The sequence below is a fragment of the Amblyomma americanum genome, chromosome 2, assembly GCF_052857255.1.
Source record: "Amblyomma americanum isolate KBUSLIRL-KWMA chromosome 2, ASM5285725v1, whole genome shotgun sequence".
Classification (NCBI taxonomy): domain Eukaryota; kingdom Metazoa; phylum Arthropoda; class Arachnida; order Ixodida; family Ixodidae; genus Amblyomma; species Amblyomma americanum.
In genome coordinates, this window is record NC_135498.1 from 50752789 (window position 1) to 50774252 (window position 21464).

At 48.1% G+C, this 21464-nt stretch overlaps 1 protein-coding gene across 1 annotated transcript in view; it reads left to right on the forward strand.

Moving 5' to 3' along the window:
* LOC144119682 (uncharacterized) overlaps positions 1 to 21464 on the forward strand; it is a 70589-nt gene that overhangs the window by 10903 nt on the left and 38222 nt on the right. The window contains exons 4-7 of the mRNA XM_077652249.1: positions 323 to 1273; positions 2118 to 2198; positions 3064 to 3213; positions 15123 to 15237. Of these exons, the coding sequence (XP_077508375.1) occupies positions 323 to 1273; positions 2118 to 2198; positions 3064 to 3213; positions 15123 to 15237 (1297 nt within the window). The remainder of the gene's footprint in view (positions 1 to 322; positions 1274 to 2117; positions 2199 to 3063; positions 3214 to 15122; positions 15238 to 21464) is intronic.

Sequence of the window (21464 nt, forward strand, 5' to 3'; positions counted from 1 at the left end):
AAGTTTATCTAGAGTTCTATGCATGCATCTTTTACGAGATAAAATTTGCTTACAGCAACGATTACACATGCTGATTTCCTCATCGCTCCGCTTGCGTTGTCTTTGCCGCAGTGCGCGGCCTGTAAATTCCTAACGCCGCTGTATGCATGCAAAGAACTGCTCTATAGACAAATATTCATTTTTGTCACTTTTGAGGTTACATTTTCTAGTTCCGCTCAAGTGTTTGTGTCTCGTTGATGTTTGTTTCGACGTCTTGAGTCATTCATGTTTAGCGTCGGGCAAGGTCTTAAAGCTCCAAATTCCTGTCACCTTCGGTGTGCAGAACGGCACCGCCGCCAACTTTCCAGCAAAGAACAGTGGTAGCGTCACGACGGCAAGCCTCTTCCAGAAGGTGGAGAGGCTGGAGCGTGAGCTGGAGTCGACGTCCGAGCTGCTCCGCCAGGCCAACCGGGAGTTGGCGCGCCGAGAGGCCTCGCTGGCGCAGCTGGGACGCCACAACGATAAACTCCGGGGCCGCGTGGCGCGCCTCGAATCGGATGTGGCCGTCTACAGGACGGCCTCTTCGGCCGCCACGTCCTCGTCCTCGGGTGAGGATGACGCTGCCGCTGCCGGGTCGCTGCACCCTAAACCTTCCCGCTGCTGCTCCGCCCGCGACAGAGAACTCCTGCGGACCCTGGCAGGCATCTACGCCAAAATTAGAAAGATAGACTCCAGCATGGGCAGCACTGGGGACCAGTTCGGCGGCAAGAACCAGTGCGTAGACCTGACCCACGCTCTTCCGGACGCCCGCGTCCTGGAGCAAGTGTTCGCTAACTTCTGGCAGGAGTACGTGAGCATGAGCGGAGAGCTGGACGGCTGCAAGCAGGTCATCGCCAACCAGGAGCTTAGGATGCGGTACTTGGAGGTGCAGGCTGAAGCGGCCAACAGGATTAAGGCCGCCGACCTTCTTCTCAAAGATGGCGCGCTGAGGAGGGAGGAGGTGGTGAGCGCCTGCGGCGCTGGTGGGCAGCGGAGTGTTCGGTCGTCCTGCGCGTACGACAGTGATGGCAAAGAGTGTGATAGAGTGGTGATTAACGGTGGTGACGCGTGCAGTGCGCCCTCTGGATGCTGCGCCGCGGTGGCCAACGTGGAGCGGCGCGTTGCCGAGGAGAGTCACTTGCTGGCTCGCCTCAGTCGGCTCCAGCTGGACAACAACAAGCTGCAGGTCCTTAACAGGGAGGCCCTCACCAGGGAGGCTGCTGTCAGGAAGGAGCTGCAGAGAGTCCAGAGCAAGGTATAGGGTAGTCGCTGAAGGGTCTAATTCTCGAGATTTCTCATTGTATTGTGAGGCAGCTACAAGGTAAACGCTGCCAGTCAATGCTTTTTGTATTGCTTATATCGGTGGTCTGGACTTTTCTCTTATTTTTTTTTCACCTAGTCTTTCTAATCTCCCTTTTTACCTGCTCATGGTAGTGATGGTGGCCCACTTGGTGGATGGAGTCTTTTTCGGTGTTGACATCGCGACTTCAAGTCGACTGGCGGAGAAAAAAGTTGTTACATATTTGCATTCAATTTTGTAAGCAACGAATGCGTTTTGCTGCCAAAAAAAATCATCATAATCAGAAAGCACCACACAAGCAATTTTCATTGAGAACAAAAATTTGAATGGAGTTGTTTGCAGTGCGCCTTTAATGATTTATTTCTTGTCCTCTGACTCATTCCCGCACTTTTCTCGCCGCAAAGTTTAAGGTCTTTTGAATGCACCCAACGCTACTGCGGCGATTCTTTGCTGTTTTTCTGGAGGGCTCTGATTTCGCAAAGAGTACATCGACCACACGTTTCTCTTCTTAGGAAATCTTTCGCTAACGCCTGACAAGCGCTAGTTCTGAAGCGAGTGCCTTGAAACTTATTGATCCGTTTGGACAGAGCCGTTTATAGCCTAGAATGAATGTTCCTTGAAGTCCATTTGTTCGCCGTCGGTGAGAGTGAAACAGAACAGATCGTTCCTGCTATACCAGCTCGACTGACCACGAAGTCGAGGCTTAGGAGGTTGATCGTCTGTGGTCGCCTGGGAACGAGTTGCTTCCTTACTTCTCTTCGCCATTCTTATGTTCCCTCCTCTCTCTACCTGTCTTCAGTTGTCCAGCTTCAAGGTAGACTTGGCCCGCGCTACCAAGAAGATTCTGGGTAGGGAATCTAGCTGCACCTTTCCAGCCGAGGTAAGTGTGGCCCCGCGCTCCTCACAGCTGCTATGCGATCACGTCCAACATTCTTGGACAAAAAAATTTGAATACGGGAAAACTGTAAGGTACTGTTATGGAAACATTGAACTTAATGCTCAATTCTTCCGATGCGTAGCAAAATCTCTTTTAACATTTTTTCATCGCTCCATTCGAGCAGCTAAGACTGCCATAAAAAACCGATTGGGAACGCTTTTGACGGTAGCAAATACGTTAATAGCAGAAAAAAGAAGCACACAAGCCTGCTCACGGGAGATCTGCGCATATAGTGATTGTTATATTGAAATCTTACAGTATATGAAAAAAAATTGCGTTCATAAACTATTTACCGTTAAAAATGCTTTTGTTCATAATTATTGGGTATGAGCACCCGCGCTAACACACTTTTCACTTATCTTTCCTATCTTGTGACGTGTACCACCACCCGTATGACGGCACTTGTGAATTTACTTTAGCTTGACGCACATGCATCCACACAACCGTTGATGATGGGAGTACAAGTGCACAAGCCTTATTACTTATAAATCTCAAACGTCATGTCTTTCTTGATTTCTTGGCGCATGTTTGCAACAGAAAGGCAAGGCAAGAAAACACACATAAAGACGATGTCTTCATGTTATAATTGCGGGTGAACTGCGACATTAGCTGCTTTTTTTTTTTACCTGGAAAAATAACTCAAGACGTTGCACTACATGGTTTCTCTTCTCATGTACACCACAGTCGCTTCTTGTGTGCCTGCATCAGCGTCCTTACTTGTGATAACGTTCTTCTTTTTGAGTTCTCTCCACATAATTGATGAGTTTTCGCACACATGCTGGTGTAATATAATAGGGGTAAACCGCAGGTGTCACTGCGCATCCTGCTGGAGGAACTGGTGTCCCTCCGACGCCAAAACGGCAGGTTGCAGATGGTCCGCCAACACGAGGAACACCATCGTCAGCAACAACAACAGCAGCAGCAACAGCACAAGACCAAGGGTCCCGCTAAAGACACGGTAAGAGGGGATAGAGAGAATAATTTTTCTTGTCAGGTGCCACACCAAGCCATTCTGAGCAGATACAGATATAGCCGGCACCGCGCGCTTCCGCTCCCAGGGAGCTCGGACAGAAAGTTTCGCCAAGTTCGCTTTAGGTTCGGCGCCATGTTCGCCCTTCGGTTCGCCGCGGCTCCGGGACGATGTTCGCGAGAGTTTACCGAGAACGTTAGCTAAGAGGAAGGTCATTTTGTATGCTTGGGGACAAATTTCTGTGGTTGTGCAGCCAGAGCTACAAGCGCGACGCCACGGATTCCAGACCCGTGTGCTACGTTGGCCTATGAATGTTTGATAGTGAAATACCATATGCGGAGCTTACCACAAGGCACACGCAAACGTCAAGATAACTCCTGTTTGCGATGTTGCGAGCAGGTGCAGAAAGCTCGTGATACCCCTTCCAAAGTGCCGCTTCAGGTGCACAAAACAGCCCAGCTAGCGATATGGCGACACCCGGGGAGCGCCTATTGATAAAGTGTATACAGAGTGTGGCATTTTATTCAGTACAGAGTCAAAGCATCACAAAGCTGGGTTGTCTGACCAGGCCGACATGTTCTGCAAAAATTTTAAACTATTGTTAATTACATTATTATAATAATGCGTAGCTACCTTTTGATTGTTTTTAAACTACCCTTTTTGAAGCCAAGTCTTTATTGAAGGGAAATAAAAGGCCCCGTATATAGTACAGAAGCCGTCGCCATGCGTTCATAGCTTTTACTGCATAGCCAGGTAAAGTAGACTCCGAGTATGGGCCCGGGCGGCCAACGGTGCAGGCTAAATACGGACGAAGCCGATCTCCGCTTCCTCTGCTCGTAATAGAGAAATGACTCGCTCGAGAAGAGGAGGAGTTCCACGAAGAGAAAAGAAAGGGCCCGTTTTGACTAATGACACCAGAGCAGAATGGTTAGGGTAAGCTGGGTGACCGGTGGGTGTAGAGATTGAAAGTAACCCAGCTTCCGGCTACTTTCTTTCACTTTTTGATTTAAAAAGAAGAAAAAAAAGTCGAGAAAGGCAATGGTCCTGTCACACTTCCTTGTGGTTCTCGTTGTTCATGCACTTTTTTTTTTTTTGGTCTGCCATCTCAACAATCGTGCGACGGCTGGCCCGGCAAGGTGTCCCCCATAGCGAAGGAGTCTTTATCCGTTTACTGCCGTTATTTTACTCGTTTTTTTTTTTCGGAGTCTTACGTCGCGAAGAAAACACGTCAGGTCCGCGCGACGCCGGACGGCGTATCGCTTTTGAAAAGTGCTCTGGACAGAACCGGTAGCGGCGTTTCTCAGCTTCTTCTTCGGCGAGGCCTGCTTTGAAACGACCTCGGGTGAACCCAGAGACTTCCGGGCAGCTTTCACTTTCACTACGTCCACAGAAGATTGTGTGCGCGTGCGTGCGTGTGGATTAGAAGCGGCGGCGCGCGCGGTTCCACGACGGCGAGAGGGATCGGCATCTGCCGCTATATCGGTCAATGCCGGACCGGTTTTTTACGCCGCTGCTTTCACCGCTCCGCATCTGCCTGGCGACGGCTTTCTTTCTGTTTTGTGTGTATGTACACATGCACGGGATCTTCCCGCCTTCAACGGTGTGATATCAAACGTGGACGTGAAAATGCAATCGAGGCGAGGAGCAGTTCCGTTTGTCTTTCGAGTTAAGCGCAGCCTAAGGGGGGACTCGTCTTCTATCTCTGCGCTTTTTATTATTTTTTTTTTGTGCGGGGAACACCTAGCGTGCTGTGGGCGAACAAAGCGTTGGCATGTCTCGAACACCACGAGCGATCAGAGTGGCGCAGGCAAGCTAGTCTCGAACAGTCGCTCATCCGTTAGTTAGTCGTTCTATCCCTCCCTGCGTGACTGCTGAGGTTTCGACTGAATCAAATGCTTTCTCGTAAGTTCCGAAGGCTATATATAGGGGTTGGTCATATTATGCGCGTATCTCTGCCTCTTGAATAATAGCACGAATGTGGTTTGTTGTCGAGTAGCCTTTCTGAAAGCCACTCTGATCCTTCGGTTGAAGGAAATATGAGGTTGATCTAATTCCATTAGCGACCTTAGTAAATCCCTTGTAAACAACGGACAGGGAGCTTAGCGGCATTTCATTTTTCAAGTCCTTGACGCCCCGTTTCTTGTGAATTAGGATGATGTTAGCGTTCTTCCAAAATTCTGGTACTCTCGGCGTCGTAAATTATTTTTCTACGGCAATGTCTCCATCGTGCTTCAACAAATCTGCAGTTACCTAATCCTCAGCAGCCACTTTCCTCATTTGCATTGCATTTAAGACTTCACTGACGAGATGTCCAGTTCTTTCACACCACTGGCTTCATCATATATTAGCACCTCATTATTCCGGCTGTGTAGAGATCTGTGTAAGCACAGATCTTTGGGTATTTTAGCCATTTTATCCATACTGGTAATAATATTGGCCTCCTTGTCTCTGAGGTCATATATCTGAGTTTCTTCAATGGCAAATTTCTGACCGAATTGAGGCTATACTTCCTTTCTTTACAGCCTGCTCGATCCTCTCCATATTATACTTCCTTTTTTTACGCTTGCCGGTAACATTTGGCAGTTCTGCCAGCTGTATCCTAGCTAAGGGGTTTAGGGTTTTCAAACTTTGCCGTTTCTTAATCAGGTCCTTTGTCTCCTGAGAGAGGTTTCCAGTATTTTGGCTACCTACCCTACCCCCTACTTCTACTGCGCACTCCAAAATGCTATTTGTGAGATTATCGTTAATTTCCTGAAAATAATTTCTTCATTCTTCGTTGAAGTGGAATGCCTGTTCGTGAGCGATGTCCTCAATTATTCTACTTTCGTCCTTACCGCTAAGTCGCTGATGTGCTCCTTCCTTACTAATTTCCCCCGTTCCCTGTTCAAATGTCGGCTAAGCCGAGACCCCATTATCCTTTGATCACTGGGGTAGAATTTTGATAGTAAGGAGTCATTAAGGATCGCGTCTGGAGTCGCCTCCAGGTGGCCTCTCGCTCCTTATCTAAGGTTGGTACTTATCTAAGAGTGGCTATTTCGCCATCTCTTGTGGCGAAATAGCCACTTACTATCACATATTGTGCAACTGTAAAGAGGAGCCGCCACCGGATTCTTTAATACAAGTTCCTACTCTCGAGCAATGGGAGGCCGTCTTGGTCAGCTGAGACCTGGGCGTTCAAACCCAGGTCATTGAATGGGATACTGAAGTCGCTGTCAGCCGTGGGCCGATAGCCACCTAGCACGGATCAGCTGCATTTGCATTTTCTCACGAAATATTTTTTTTTTTTTTGCAATATTCTGATCACTACATCTCACCAGGCCGAACACATCTACATCCTGCACGATCCCAGGTTGCACGCCCAACACGAAGTCTATTTCATTTTTAGACTCACCGTTCAGGCTCTTCCAAGTCCATTTCTGGTTCTTCCATTAGCGGGAAAAGGTATTCGTGACGTTAACTACTTCGTTCTGCGAACTCTAATAAATCCCCCCTGTTTTTCCTCGAACCTATGCCGTAGTCTCCCCTTGCCTGCTAACTTGCTTGCTTCTTGCCTACCTTGGCAGTGAAGTCTGACATCAGGACAATGTGCTACGTTTTTACCCTACTCATGGCCGATTCCACGTGTTCATGGGACCTTTCGGCTGTGTCCTCATCTTGACTGCATGTAGGCGTGTAGACCTGTACATCCTTCAATTTGTACCTCTTATTAAGCTTTACTACGACGAACTACCACCGTCTTGTTACTGCTGTACAGTTCCTCTGTGTTGCCAGCTATATCCTTATCGACCTGGAATCCCATACCTAGCTCTCGCCGGTCCGCTAAACCGCGATAGCGTAGTACGTGCCCACTCTTTAGCACTGTGTGTGCTTCTTCTGTCCTCCTAACCACACTAAGCCCTATGGTACCACTTTTAATACCCGCCAATTTCTCGAACAGCGTTCCCAAAGGTTATAGCGTTGTAGCGCGTGACTATACACAATACGTAATACAGCGCAATTTACAAATGCACAAAGGAATGAGTGACATTGCAGACAATTTCATGGATAAAACGTAGTAAGTTCACCTGGACATTGAGTATAGGTAAAAGGTTTCCCCAGCCATATTTGCCTCCTTGTGGTCGCAGCGTTACTTTAGTTCGTCACGTCTTGTCGTTTTTTCTTCTCTTTAACTAAGCCACCTCGGCGTAAACGATTTATGTTTTGCCTCTTTCGTCGCTGCCACTCGTTAAACCGAGGTCGTCGCCTGGTTGCTTTAGTCTGTTTTATTTTTCTATTTCCGTTTTTAGTCGGCAAAAGTGTGCAGAACTGTGCAGACGTCTATAGGGTTCGGCTGCGCGGTTTCCTGCGAGTGTTTTTGCTCGCCGGGTTTTCCATTTCTCTATCTCTCGTTCATCTTTCCGCTCCTCGGCTGCCCTTCCCCAGCCTTCCTGCTGCCCTGCCTTCCTCCTCCTGGTATGGTAATAGCTAACCGGATATTCTGTTCGCCGCCTTTTATTCTGCGTTGTTGACTGCGCTGTCCTTCTGCAGGCCCTATTTCGTCATTGCATGGAGATCTGTGTAAGCTCTTTAAGCCGCTTAGCTTACGGCGCCTTCGCACTTTCGATCGTGTAGCCCTCGTGTGACTCACACTGGGCGTACGTGGCCCCAGTCCTTGCGCCTGTGGGCAGAAAATGTAAATTGAGAGCAGGTGAACTCTGCCCGTTTTTCGAATAAGCCGCAAGTTGCCTAACTGCGTATACAGGGCACTGGAGCAGCAACATTAAAATTTGTGGAAAAAAAAGAAAAGGTACTTGAAGAGCGTTCGTGCTGGGCACAGCAGCGCTTATACACGGCAATCTGAGTAGTAGCAGTAGTAGTATTAGTGGTATTAGTATTACTAGTAGTAGTAGTATCAGTGGCAGCAGTGGTAGTAGTAGTATCAGTGGCAGCAGTGGTAGTAGTAGTACCAGTAGCAGCAGTGGTAGTAGTAGTATTAGTAGCAGCAGCAGCTGTGGTGGTAGTAGTAGGATTAGTAGTGTTAGTAGCAGCAGCAGCAGTGGTAGTAGTAGTAGTAGTAGTAGTAGTAGTAGTAGTAGTAGTAGTAGTAGTAGTAGTAGTAGTAGTAGCAGCAGTGGCAGTGGTAGTAGTAGTATCAGTAGCAGCAGCAGCAGTGATAGTAATAGCATTAGTATCAGTAGCAGCAATAGCAGTGGTAGCAGTAGTATTAGTATCAGTAGCAGCAGCAGCAGTGGTAGTAGTAGTAGTATTAGTATCAGTAGCAGCAGCAGTGGTGGTAGTAGTAGTAGTATCAGTAGGAGTAGCAACAGCAGGAGTGGTATTAGGAGTAGTAATGTCAGTAGCAGCAGCAGCAGCGGTAGTAGTATTAGTATCAGTAGCAGCAGCAGCAGCAGTAGTAGTAGTAGTAGTAGTAGTAGTAGTAGTAGTAGTAGTCGCAGCAGTAGTAGTAGTAGTATTAGTATCAGTATTAGTAGTATTAGCAGTAGTAGTAGTAGTATTAGCAGTCGTAGTAGTAGTATTAGTAGTAGTAGTAGTATTGGAAGTAGTAGTAGTAGTGGTGGTGGTTTGATATAATACAAAAAACGGATGGAAAACATGTTGCTGGCCGTGGCAATTGCTAACTGATACCTTAAGCACCGATGCTCCGGCTGGCGGAAATAAGAGAGACAGGGAGAGGATAGCGAGCTGAAGTACAGCGCTTAGCGATAGCGAGAAAGGACAAGGAAGAGTCATGTACGCTATTCACAGAATACAAGAAATAAGCAAGTTTTGCGCCACTCGCGCGCCAGTGTAAGCACCGTTGTAAATATTGATGTGCGCGAGCGGTCACTGCAAAATATTTACAACACATAAAACTCTCAATACCCAAATCCGCCCAGCCTAGTGTCATTTCAATAATGAATCAAGCACGTGGCACACTGCATCAGCAGCCGGGGTGGTTCTCCCGGCTGCATCACAGAGCGTACTCGTCAGTGCGCGCACTACCTGGCGATGAGCAAGCGGGACGACAAGTCCGCCGACTCGATGAATGCACAGGCTCACCATTGTTCTGTCACGGGTGAGCGCTGCCGAGCTGCCACAGGAGCGCCGTAAGGTTGTCCGGGATGATTCCCAGCGCTGCGTAGGCCGCGGGCATCTCGCGACGCGGCTGGGTGAAAGCAACGCATTGTAGGAGCGTGTGCCCCAGTGTATCTACTGCACGCGTCGCTGGGCGAAAGTCCGTGGAGCACCCGTCTTTGCCCGGGCTACACACAACCGACACGTACACGCACCAATCTCTAGTGATACAGTCGCGTTATTCAGCTCGCTCTGACGACGAAGATGCGTTCTGCGTGCGCGATGCGTGAGTCCGGGTGTTGTTGTCGGAGGCAGTGGTCGTAGATCAACACACGCACGACATCCAGGACGAGCGGAAAGTCGCTATAATAATAATAATAATTGGTTTTTTTGGGGAAAGGAAATGGCGCAGTATCTGTCTCGTATATCGTTGGACACCTGAACCGCGCCGTAAGGGAAGGAATAAAGGAGGGAGTGAAAGAAGAAAGGAATAGGTGCCGTAGTGGAGGGCTCCGGAATAATTTCGACCACCTGGGGATCTTTAACGTGCACTGACATCGCACAGCACACGGGCGCCTTAGCGTTTTTCCTCCATAAAAACGCAGCCGCCACGGTCCGGATCAGTAGTCGAGCGCCCTAACCACTGAGCCACCGCAGGAGGAAGCTGATCTGCGGCAGTAGCGAGGTAGTCGGCCTCCCCTTTACTCCCGATGCCGTATAGTGGCCGGGCCCCAACGTGCCCAAACGCTGCGCCCGCGCTGTGCGAGGCGCTCAGTGTCTTCGAATATTGCGCACAACAGCGGGGTGCCACGGCCGGGTGTTTTGCAGGCGGCTGAGGGCGGCAAGGGAGTCACACAGCAGAGCACACGTTGGAGAAAGCTCGAGTTGAAACTATAACTCACAAAACGTGTTGGAAGACCGTTTCCTTCTATAGACGGTACAACTCAAGATGGAAGTGGCAAATGCCCATCAAAGCAGGCCCTCCAGCCAATTCTCATGACGTTATGGTTAATCCATTGTTTATCCCCTTTCACGCTAGCCTAATCCAATGTAATGCTAGCGTGAAAGGAGATTACGCACGGAATAACCAGGGCGTCATGAAAATCTGTTGACGCCAGTGGCTGGGGTTCCTCGTTTGATGAGCGTTTAGTGCTTTGTTCTTGAGTGGTGTTCGACTATAGCGTTCTTATCGGTTATACAGTCGAATCCAGATGATCTGAACTCGAAAGAAACCAAAATTTTATTCCCATTATGTAGCATTGGAATTAAGGGGAGCCTATTAAGCTCGCTTTTAAATGCGTGATGGTGACGGACCCAAAACATTAGTCTGAATAAAGTGGAAGTCAGAATTAAGCGAGTTCGAGTTGTCGACGTGTCTGCGCTCCGCCCGCGTTTTCGCTTGTCGGCCGGACATTTTCTCCTAGTTTTGCCCTCGTTTATAGAGTAAATTCTTCACACGCACCTTGTCGTATCTGCAGGGCGCGCGAGTTTATTTCTTCTTATTATTTTATTCGCCACCGGCACGTTCGTCACGAAAAGCGTATTATCAGCGGCGTGGACTCCATTTAAATTTTCGCCGCTTTCTCTAGCGTCCTATCGCCTCCACTGTTTCGAAATCTTCGTGCTGGGGTTGACGTGGGTTCGTAATGCGATTCGAGGAGCGTTAACGGGGACGGGGCCTCACGACGCGTGAAGAATTATTGACCGCGCCACCGCAGTGTAGTTGTCGGTGAGCGCTTATTTCGACGTCATGCCCAGCCGCCTTAACGAGAGTATAGACGCCTGTAGGCAGGTAACCAAACAAAGGCCGAGCATTACCCGTAATCTTGCTTCCATATTCTTTACCTGGCAGACCTCGCCTGTAGTTACAGACTGGTCAGCCGGATTTGAAACGGTATCATTGCCCTAGTATGCGCCTGGCTACAGCGTCTGTCGTGACGTGTGGTAGCCTTTGTATGAGTAAATCAGCGCGTGGAATTACGGACTGGTTGATAAAGGGGCAGTGGCAGGTTTTTTTGTACTTTGAGATCTCGTTGAATGCAGTGGTGCTGACACTTCGTGTATAGAGATGTATATTATCGCGAGGACAGGCAACAAGTACCAGTTCCGTATCCACCTAGTACGTGCGTTTATACAAGTATTTTTTTTTTTGCGCTGTAAAATTCGATGTTTTCAGAGCATAGCCTGTGCTACTGCCGTTTCTGAACGAGAGTAGGTTGCTCTGTAAACCCCGAACGCCGGAAGTTTGTAGTACAAAGGGGCTTCGAGCGAAAGAAACATTTATATAGTTTATATTCATAATGCCTTTGAGAACTTTGTGCCAACAATGACAAACCTGTGTGATACGCCACTCACTTCACGCTGCATTTTTTTAACGTGCTTGAATAAACTTTTGGTTTGTCCCAGCAGAAACCGAGGAAGCATCAAGGTGGGGGGAGAGTTGTAGATGAAATTCTTGCAAAGTTTAGGGAAGGATGTTGCACCTGCAATTAAATTTTAGATGTGCGGTCATGGTATCATGGTCGCGTGATTTCGGGATTTTTTTCAGGGTGGAAGTTATTTTAACAGTTCTTGTGTACCAAGAAATTCTAGACAAGCGCATTTAACAACTTTGACAGTGTCATGTTTAATATTTGGAGACCATAACCGGAATACCGCATGCTTTTATCACCCATGGTTCTGTGTTTCTGCTGCCATAAGATTTCTTTTCCAAAGAGACTCACCACACTTAAACAAAGGGTGAGAGGTGTGGTTTCTCAGGACATTGTAACATATTTACTTTTTTTTCAGCATAATAAAATTCTTTGCGAATTACTTTCGGCTGTGCTTCCCCGGACTGAGTGACAGCTATTTATGTGCGAATAGATAAGTGTATTATCGAAAAGAAGTTCAACCTTCGATCGTAAAATATATCCGTCCGTTTACGGTAGTCGAACCATGCGCGACAGTTCCAACATAGCGTGGTATACCTGTTTGCCCAAGTCATGTTTTTGCTCATATAGACTCCAAGTATTCTAAGTGTGTTCAGCATGGTCCGTATCAATGATATCGATGTATCCACATCAGTGCTAATTTTTCTTTGCTCCTCGAGTGATAGAGGATCACATTCGTTTTCTTAAGTTTTTTTTTTATGTTCAGCCTATAAGTCTAATTGTACGAGCATTCTATTCGCTTTGATGATTAGTTAATTTGGGATGTCCACAGAGAATAACGCGCATCATCTACGTAAATGACAAATTCCTCCATGAGATCAATATTAACAATGTCATTTAAGGACAAGTTCAATGAAAAAGGGTCGAGAATACTGCCTTAGATACGCCTGCAAAAATAAGTTTTGGTTTATCCCAGCAGAAACCGCGGAAGCATCAAGGCAGAGGTTGGTGGGGGGAGAGTTGTAGATGAAATTCTTGCAATTTTAGAGAAGAATGTTGCACCTACAATTAAATTTTAAATATGCTAAAAGGTTATCTCTGCCCGGAAACGGGCAGAGCGGATGAGGGAACAAACGCGGGTTAGTTACATCATAGTCGAAATCAAGAGGAAGAAATGGGCTTGGGTGGGGCATGTAATGCGAAGGCAAGATAACCGCTGGTCCTTAAGGGTAACGGAGTGGACTCCAAGAGAAGGCAAGCGTAGCGGGGGGCGGCAGAAAGTTGGATGGACGGATGGGATTGAGAGGTTTGCTGGGATACGGTGGGCGCAGCTGGCAAAGGACAGGGCCTTTGCCCTGCAGTGGGCGTAGTCAGGCTGATTATGATGATGATGATGATGTTTAACTGCGATGATCTACATGCAATGTCAGAAGCGGTAACTACGTTTCACGGAAGCAATACATTTCTAGTTTCCTTTTTTTAGCAGAACAGAATTATTTAAGTAACAAAACGTGTTTGTAACCAACCACTAGTCACCCAGACACTTTCGCAATGACAAATGCTAGCGCAGCACTAACAAAAACTTTTAGCAGTTTCACGAAATCGCTCCAACACCTTCGGCCCAAAGAAGCCAGACGCAAGAGGAAGCCACATGAGTAATACCAGGCGGTCTGATCGCCGCCGTGCTCGCGCTGGGAATTTACCTTTAAGATCAGTTTCCAGTCCGACAACTTTCTGCGCTTCGCCACGTTCGATTTCCTGGCTACACGGTCTGTATTGCGGGCTTCTTTTTTGCATTTATTCCTGGCTTCAAACGCTGCGAGTCTTGTCTCGCACTATTTAACTTGGCTTCTTTCTATACGTGCTACCCGCGTCCATCCTTATCCCTATAGTGATCGCGTCCAGTCACGTTCGACACCGTTACTCCGGACCTGTGGCGGCGGCGAAGAGCATGCAGTAGCGTACTAGGGGCGGAAGAAAAAAGATAAAAAAGAGAATAAAACGTAGTACGTCGTGCTCTGCAAAGTATATACGGAACAGAAAGTGGCGCCGCCAGTAGAACCGCTTTCTTCCCGTCGGCCCCAGCGCTCTTTCTCAGGGTACAATTTGCACAGTCTCCGCGGATGCATTGCGTAGCACCTGCGATGCGAAGCGTGCACTGGAGGACAACTCGGCGACCGTCGAGTGTTTGGGTAGGCCCGTTGTCCCCACAATTCCTTTCGTTCTTGGCGTGTTTTTCTCTCTCTCCTTCCCTCCCTCTTTTTACCGACTCTCCCCTTATACGCGAACGCTGGTCGCCGGTCGGCAGTGAGTGTGGTAAGCGCAAGAAAGCGCGTGCACGCCTTGGTGGACTTCAATTGTACCGGGCTCAATTTTCGCCCGGCTGCCGTGCCGGCTTTGCCCCCATTCCTACGACGCTACGAGAGAGTGCGTGGACGCCTGCGAGACCACCGCGACCGAGTGGCTGGAAAGGGGTGCCCCCCCCCCCCCCCTACTCGAGCTTCCTGGCTGCATGCGAGAAGCGGTATCGCATTGTTCCCCCGGAAAAGAGAGAGGTGGAGGTTATGAAAGAAGGGAGTGACTCAGTGTTAGTGCGTAACTCGCTACTGCGAGAATGAGGCGCGACCGAAACCGTGCACGAAAGCCGTCGCAGACGTAGCCGACAGTTTCCGAAGACCGCGCTGCGGTCATTTTTTGTCGTCTGCACGCTCGTCTGCTTCAAGCGGCCGCGGCAGGCAGTGCAGTGAGAGAACGGAGACTCCGTGGCAGCAGCAGACGACATCAACTGCAAGCGCGAGCGGAGAGCGGCAGTGTTTTGTTGTCTGCTACAGCGTGGCACACGCGCGGAGCAGCAGTGCGGATGATCGCCGGCGCAGCTGTTTTGCGCTGCCTGAATCGCGCGTCATCATCGCCGCCCCCGCCGCCGCCTTCTTTGCGCTGCTTCAAGTTTCGCCAGTTTTTTCCACGCCAGCGATTGCAGCAAAGAGCAGCGTTGTCGGCAGGTGCCGTGAAAGGCCGCGTTTATTTGCACCCCCTTCCCCCCATCTCTTCTTTCTCGCCCTTTTTCTCTCACGTTCGCGCGCGCGGACACTGCAAGACCAACCACCGCTCAGTCGTTGTGCGCTTGTTTGGTTCCGTTGGGGCGAATCGCCGTCACGTCTGCGACTGGTCGTCCGTCAAGCCGACCCGTAAGCTTGGAGTGTGTAGACCATGAAGACTCGGTGCCGGCTTCGAGTGTTCCGAGGGAATACCGATTAGTTGTGTTACTGTGTTCTGCCGATTGTGTTTAGCACTTGGTTTCCGCTGCTTCTGCTTCGCTGGGCAGCTGCTGCGGTGTTTGGAGCAACAGCTCGGGCCTTTCTGCCTCTTGCGTGTCTGTGAATGTGCGTGCGCTCTCGCGCCAGGTGTCGAAAGGTTGCCTGAGCTCCTTGTCCGACTTGTTCCGCACGCATGGCTCTCAACCGGCTGAAGGTTGGTCGCGGTCTTCAGCCGGTTCCCGAGGAATCTGCGCCCAACGGGACGCAGGCTGACAGCGGCCAGGACGACGCAGCCGCTGCGGTGAAGCCGCCGGACCAGCGTCTCAGTCGTGAGTGCCGTATTTTTACCTGTATAATGCATGAGGAACATTATACAAATACCTTTTGACTTTCCTTTTTCCCGCCTGCCGTGTTCTCTTATTTCTGTTTGTCCCTCTGTGCTTCAGTCCCCACAGGTGTGCACCTGTGAAATAGTTAATCTAGCTCGGCTCTAAACCTGTGCAGAAGCAGAACATAGCGAAACAGGCCAATGTATTTTATACATTTAGCGACAATATGTGGGCATCGGTGGCACCCGACCTCTCCAACAGAGGTTTAAGGTCGCTTGGACAAATGAACAGCACCAATGTATTTGCAAGTGCAGAGAACAGCCTCGAAGCATACGTGAACATCTATGACAGCTCCGGTAAAGAAAGCTAGGCGAGAAAGCATAACGACTGCATTAAAAGACGCCTTGATAAAAGCGTAGCAAGGATTAACTTACATTTCTTTTTATAATTTCGAAATGAAATGACAGCGCTACGAAACTTCTTAACATTCTGGGAGAAATCACCTTCTGCAACCCTGCATAATGCTTCGAAGATTAGTTATTTCAAGCAGAAACTGAAAAATGTAGAGTGCTGATGCTTCATGTGCCCTGTGTCCCCTTTGTATAGTAGGGCAGACTAATAGTAGTTGCTTGTTTACGTTGCTGGCATCAGCGATTGTCGCAGCGGGCCTCGCCAATTTTTGGTCCATTTTCTTTTGTTCCACAGAAAAGAGAAGCAGAGTGTCCGAGGTACGCAGCCTCTTAATCTTTCCCCAGCAAACATTTCAAGGTAGAAACCGCTCACAAATCCGCTGACACGCAGCCAGACTTGCTGCTTCGTCCGACTATTGTGAAAGCTCTGACGCTAAAGATATTCAAGCGCAGCTTCCTGATGGCTTCGCAGCATTTATTTATTATGGTTTAGACTGGGCCGCGTCGGACGAAAGCCTATATACGAAGCAATAAGGCCCCGTATGAGCGTATTGTGCCGACCGCAGTGGACTTCTGTACACCACATTCATCATCACGGAAAGTATCCATCGCAGAGAGCATTTGCTTTCAAGTCGACGTCGGGCTGAGAGCAGCTGGAAGCTACTTCCAGCTTCCAGCGCCACCGGCATCTGAATTTTTTTTTGCTCGTGCTTGTCGCATTTGCGAGACCGCTTGGTAGGGTTAAGCTGTCAATCGGCGCTGTTAGCATGAGGTTTCCTCCGTTTCGCGCAGTATTCGGCCAATAAATTTTTTCTTACACACCATATCTGTTTAAACCTACGGTAAAACGCGCCTTTATGACTGTCAACACGCCATGCATGTCACTTCCACCACGAAATGCGCGGTAATAATAATAATAATAATAATAATAATAATAATAATAATAATAATAATAATAATAATAATAATAATAATAATAATAATAATTGCTTTTGGGGAAAGGAAATGGCGCAGTATCTGCCTCATATATCGGCGGACACTTGAACTGCGCCCCAAGGGAAGGGATAAAGGAGGGAGTGAGAGAAGAAAGGAAGAAAGAGGTGCCGTAGTGGAGTTGCTCCGGAATAATTTCGACCACCTGGGGATCTATAACGTGCACTGACATCGCACAGCACACGGGCGCCTCAGCGTTTTGCCTTCATAAAAACGCAGCCACCGCGGTCGGGTTCGAACCCGGGAAATCTGGATCAGTAGCCGAGCGCCCTAACTACTGAGCCACCGCGGCGGGTGCGCGGTATTGCGGCGAGCGAATTAACTCCAAAATTGAATTAGAGACTTGTTTGACATGAATGCAGGGGCTTATTTCTGAACATCTCTGAGGGGTGGGGTGGGGGAGGGACGTTTCTTACAATGAATTTGTATCAATGAACTTTTCTAACTGAAAAAAAAAAACGCGCTCAAAGTGGTTTTCCGAGAGAAAATTGTTTTTCCGTAAGGAAGTTTCTCCCTTCCCTCTTAAATCCTCCCCTTTGTGAATGCACGGGCTGAGATGGCGCAGCCCAGAGGAACGTAGTGAAAACTTTTGCATTAGTGGACAGTAATCTATTCGCAAGTTTCTGGACACTTGTGCATGCTTGCACGTAAAGGCGCGACGCCTTGCTGCAGTGATTTTCGGCCTTTGCATTTGTCTCGCTCAGGTGTCGTGCGTTTCCCCGCACCATTTGTTCTCTCGATTAGAGCAGCCTCGGTACGTGTCGCACCTGCTGCCCCACGCTGTCAACGCGGAGCCGGATGTTTTTCTTACCATATACCAGCCACACCTGTGTCGTGTGGTTTTGATCGCGCATGTAATGTGTACACAGAGAGCTCATGCCGTGACAGATGATTTCGTGCATGTTTTCACGCCGCAGCACACAACATGGCCCGCGCTGAGAGCTTCTTCGCCTTTAGCAAGGTAGCACACTCTTGTCTCAGCTGCACCATTGTGGGATGCAGTGCATCCCAGTGCTAGAGAACGAGCAAATTGCACGGACATTTCAATGCAGTATGAGACAGCCCAATGCAACACAACGCAACACTATAGTCGGATACAACTCAAGATCTAAGCGGCTTTTCCCCTTAAAAAGGACCCCATTCCAGCCAAAGGCGTCGGCCGATTCTCATGACTCTGCTAGTGTGAAAATGCAGGGAGGGAGTCTCCTCCCTGCAATGGTAGTCCCTTCCCTGCAATGTCACGCCGCTCCCTGCATTGTCAACTAGCAGGTTCATGAGAACCGGCAGACGCCATTGGCTGGAAAGGGGTCCGTTGTAGGAGAAAATTTGCTTCGATCTTGAGTTGTATCCGACTATAGGATACGGCGACTGCCTGATAATCTCTAGGGCAGCCATATTGGTTTCTTAATGGTGCCCTCTATAGCCAGTGAAATTTTCGAACCAGATTTTTGTGCAAATCAATTCCTCATGCAACGAATTGTCTGTAAGGTATATTCCCGGGCTGGTTGGTTCTGGAAAACATTAACACACACAAAGAGACAGGACGACGGGCGTCTGCGCTTGTCGTCCTGTCTTTATGTGTGTGTTAATGTAGCGCGTTGTTTCACTAGTTCAAAAAAAACTACCGGAGGGCACGATGCCTCCTAACGCGCTATGAAAGCGAAAGCATTGTGTACTACTGCTGTTTCCGTTGGTGCGTTTCTGGTTGATTATGTCTGTGGTATTCTGTGATTTGTGCGCCTTAGTCCGCGTTGGCCATCAAACCGCACACCATTCGGAGCTGCGTGGGTTAATGCCCATATATGCAGAACTGGTCGCTCTCTACTTGACATTCATAGATGGCGGCTATTCCTCATGCCACTACCAGCGCAGTGGCGCAGCGGGAGGTGGCTGTTCCTGTGGAGCTTGTGCGGCGCTTCTCCGAACTTACCCGAACTTACCCGAGCTTACGCGAGTTACTACCGAGTAACCGAGTTAGCGAGTAACTCGGGTAAGCTCGGGTAAGTGTCGACCAGAAGTGTACACTTCCGGTGGAGACTTTCTGTACACGCCACGCATGAGGCAAGTAATGCTTACGCATTAAAAATGCTGCGTCTTTTAAATCTTTTAAAGCGCGTAGCTTGTGGGCAGCCCACGGCAGTTGAAATGAAGAGTGCCACCGGTAAGAGTCTCGCGTTTAAATATGCCGGATCCCATTTAACGAAGCTGTACAGATATCTTTGTGCAGGTGCGACTGCTTTGCGTATCCTGTAATTGGAGATTGTTGACTCACCAGCTTCCCTCCACGTCGGTAATAAGTAGCAAACAATCCTCTATTACTCAACAAAAAGAGAGAGAGAGCAATTAACCTCCACAAATTACACTCTAAACACTAATACGCCTACATGGGTGTAAAAAGGGAGGAAGTTTTCCTCTAGCGCACACCCTCTTATAAAAGGGTGTGCACTTACTCCTTTCTGTTTAGAGTGATAGAGCTGTTTTATCCTGTCTTGTTTCTCTGTTCCGCCGGAGAACGGTGAAAGAGCAGTGCAGTCTTCCTCTCGCGAACAAGCCAGAGGCAGACGCACCTGTAGGTCAGTTCGGCGAACGGTGACGACGCTCAGCGGCGCCGCGTCTGCAAAATGCCAGCGCGTTCACAAGCCAACGAACTCGAGCGCTGTAGAAAAACCCGAAGCGCACATTCCTTGAACTTAGTCCTCTTTGAAGTGTTCTTCTAAAGAGGAAGTGACTTGCAAGCATCCAAAAGGAAGGCCACCGGCGGCGAAGAAATTTTACAAAGACAAAGGTATATGACTCAACCCTTGCTTTAAAATTATTATTTTCTGTACGTGTGTTTAGTTTATCTTTTTTTACACCCTTCTGCAGTAGCCTGTCAGATCGACCAGCAGGCAAACATCCCCAGTAGACATTAAAGAATTCCTCCTCTTCCTTCTTGTCGCATGGATGTGAAATTTGGAGAATGTTCCCTCTTTCAAGGAATTTTCGGTCTTCTAGCATTCGACTTAGAAGCAGTCTTCACTATAGTTTTCAAGAAATATCAAGAACTTGAACATTGAAATTGTTTTATACTAAAGTTAGTAGAGAACAGAGAAAAACTGGCTCGATAAATTACCGGCAACAATGTGCGACATCGATGGTGCTTCCGACGTTTACGTTGTCTGCCGAACGTTTATAGAACAAAAAAAAGATGAGGCGGTTTCTCGTGTCTTCTCCCACGCGTCCTTACGCTCGTCTTTTTAATGGCTGCCAATACAGACCTGTTTGCTGTGACGCGTTCTTCGCAGCGCCGCCACATCAGCGATATGCAATACGCTATGACGGTAACCTTAATCGCACGTTGGCGGCTCATAGCTTTCGTTAGGCGCCCTATATGGCGTTCAAGCCTCTTCTTTACTTTTTTTCTAGCTTTCTATGTTCCCTTACAAAAATTTCTTTAAACAGTCTATAGACTGTCCATAGACTTGTGTCTATAATGTCTATAGGCTGTCTATAGACAAACTATAGAGAACAGTTTATAGGCAATACAAATCTTATAGACAGTCTATAGATAATTGGTAGATTTATGACCATACACTTTTATTAGACTTTTGTCGATAGACAGTCTATAGACTATGAATATACAAAGAGAAATATCTATTGGGAGGCAACAGAATCTATAGGAAGTCTATAAACTGTGTATAGACCATTTTTATAAGGGATAGGCTGTCGACCTATTTATTTGCTTACCTTAGGTGCCCACAAATAACATTCCTTCCTTGCACCACTATACAATCTATACAGGGGCACCTAATTACATTATGTGTTGGCAATGCGATGGCATTAGAAGGTGTTGTTGCCTTTATGGAAAGTGACGTCACTTTCCTCTAGCCAATGGGAATTATCCGATCTGGTGACGCAATTTCTCTTCAGCGAATAGAAATTATCCGGTCCGGTGACGTCACTTTCCTCGAGCCAATGGGCGAATTTTATGACCGATGACGCATTTTGGCCCCATGAGGCTTCCAAAGCGATAGCATTAAAACAGAACAGAATGCCAAACGCGCGCCGCCTCCGCCGCCGCTCCAGTCCTGTCATGGTCGGACAAGTTGGAGGTACTTGTCACCATAATATAACATTTGAAGCACCATGACACAAGACCTTGCTTTTTGAAGCTATTGAAAATAAAAACGTCCACAGCTTGATTGCTGAGCAAAGCATTAGTATTAAGCCTTTGTTGAACGTGCGATGAGGGAGAGACACATTTGCGGCAATGAGAGTGAGAGGGCCGGCGGTTTCTTGCCCTCTGCCTGGGCACTGTTCATTGAGTTCAGTGGTCAGATCAGAACAGTAAGGGATCGGCCAATTTGCGAGTAAATACGGCAGTCATGTTGAGCTTACAGTTACACAAATCTGAGTTGTAAAAGTCGCGAATGATACGAGTCTGTGCTAGTCATTTATATGCTCGCTTCATTGCTTCCGTAAGGAGATGTGCAGTCTAAGAAGTGCAATCTGATTCGACAAAGCTTCAAACTAGATTCTTAACAAGACTATTTTTAACACGTCTCCTTAGGCGGTGATGGCGGGGAACTTTTCATTCCCCTACTCGCAACACGTACTACGTCGCCAATTCCTGCACTTTGGTCTTCATTAATTCCGATGAATAGCAAGAATTAATGAGGAAGTACCATAAAACGGCGCATGGGAATATGCAGGGACTTTACAAACTACTGCAGGAAAAAAAAGTGCCTGAAATAGGGATTTTTTGGTCCTACAAGTAGGGGGCATTTACGGTTACGGCGCGAAATATGACTGCATTGCTGGCGGGTTCTACAATTTGTATGAACC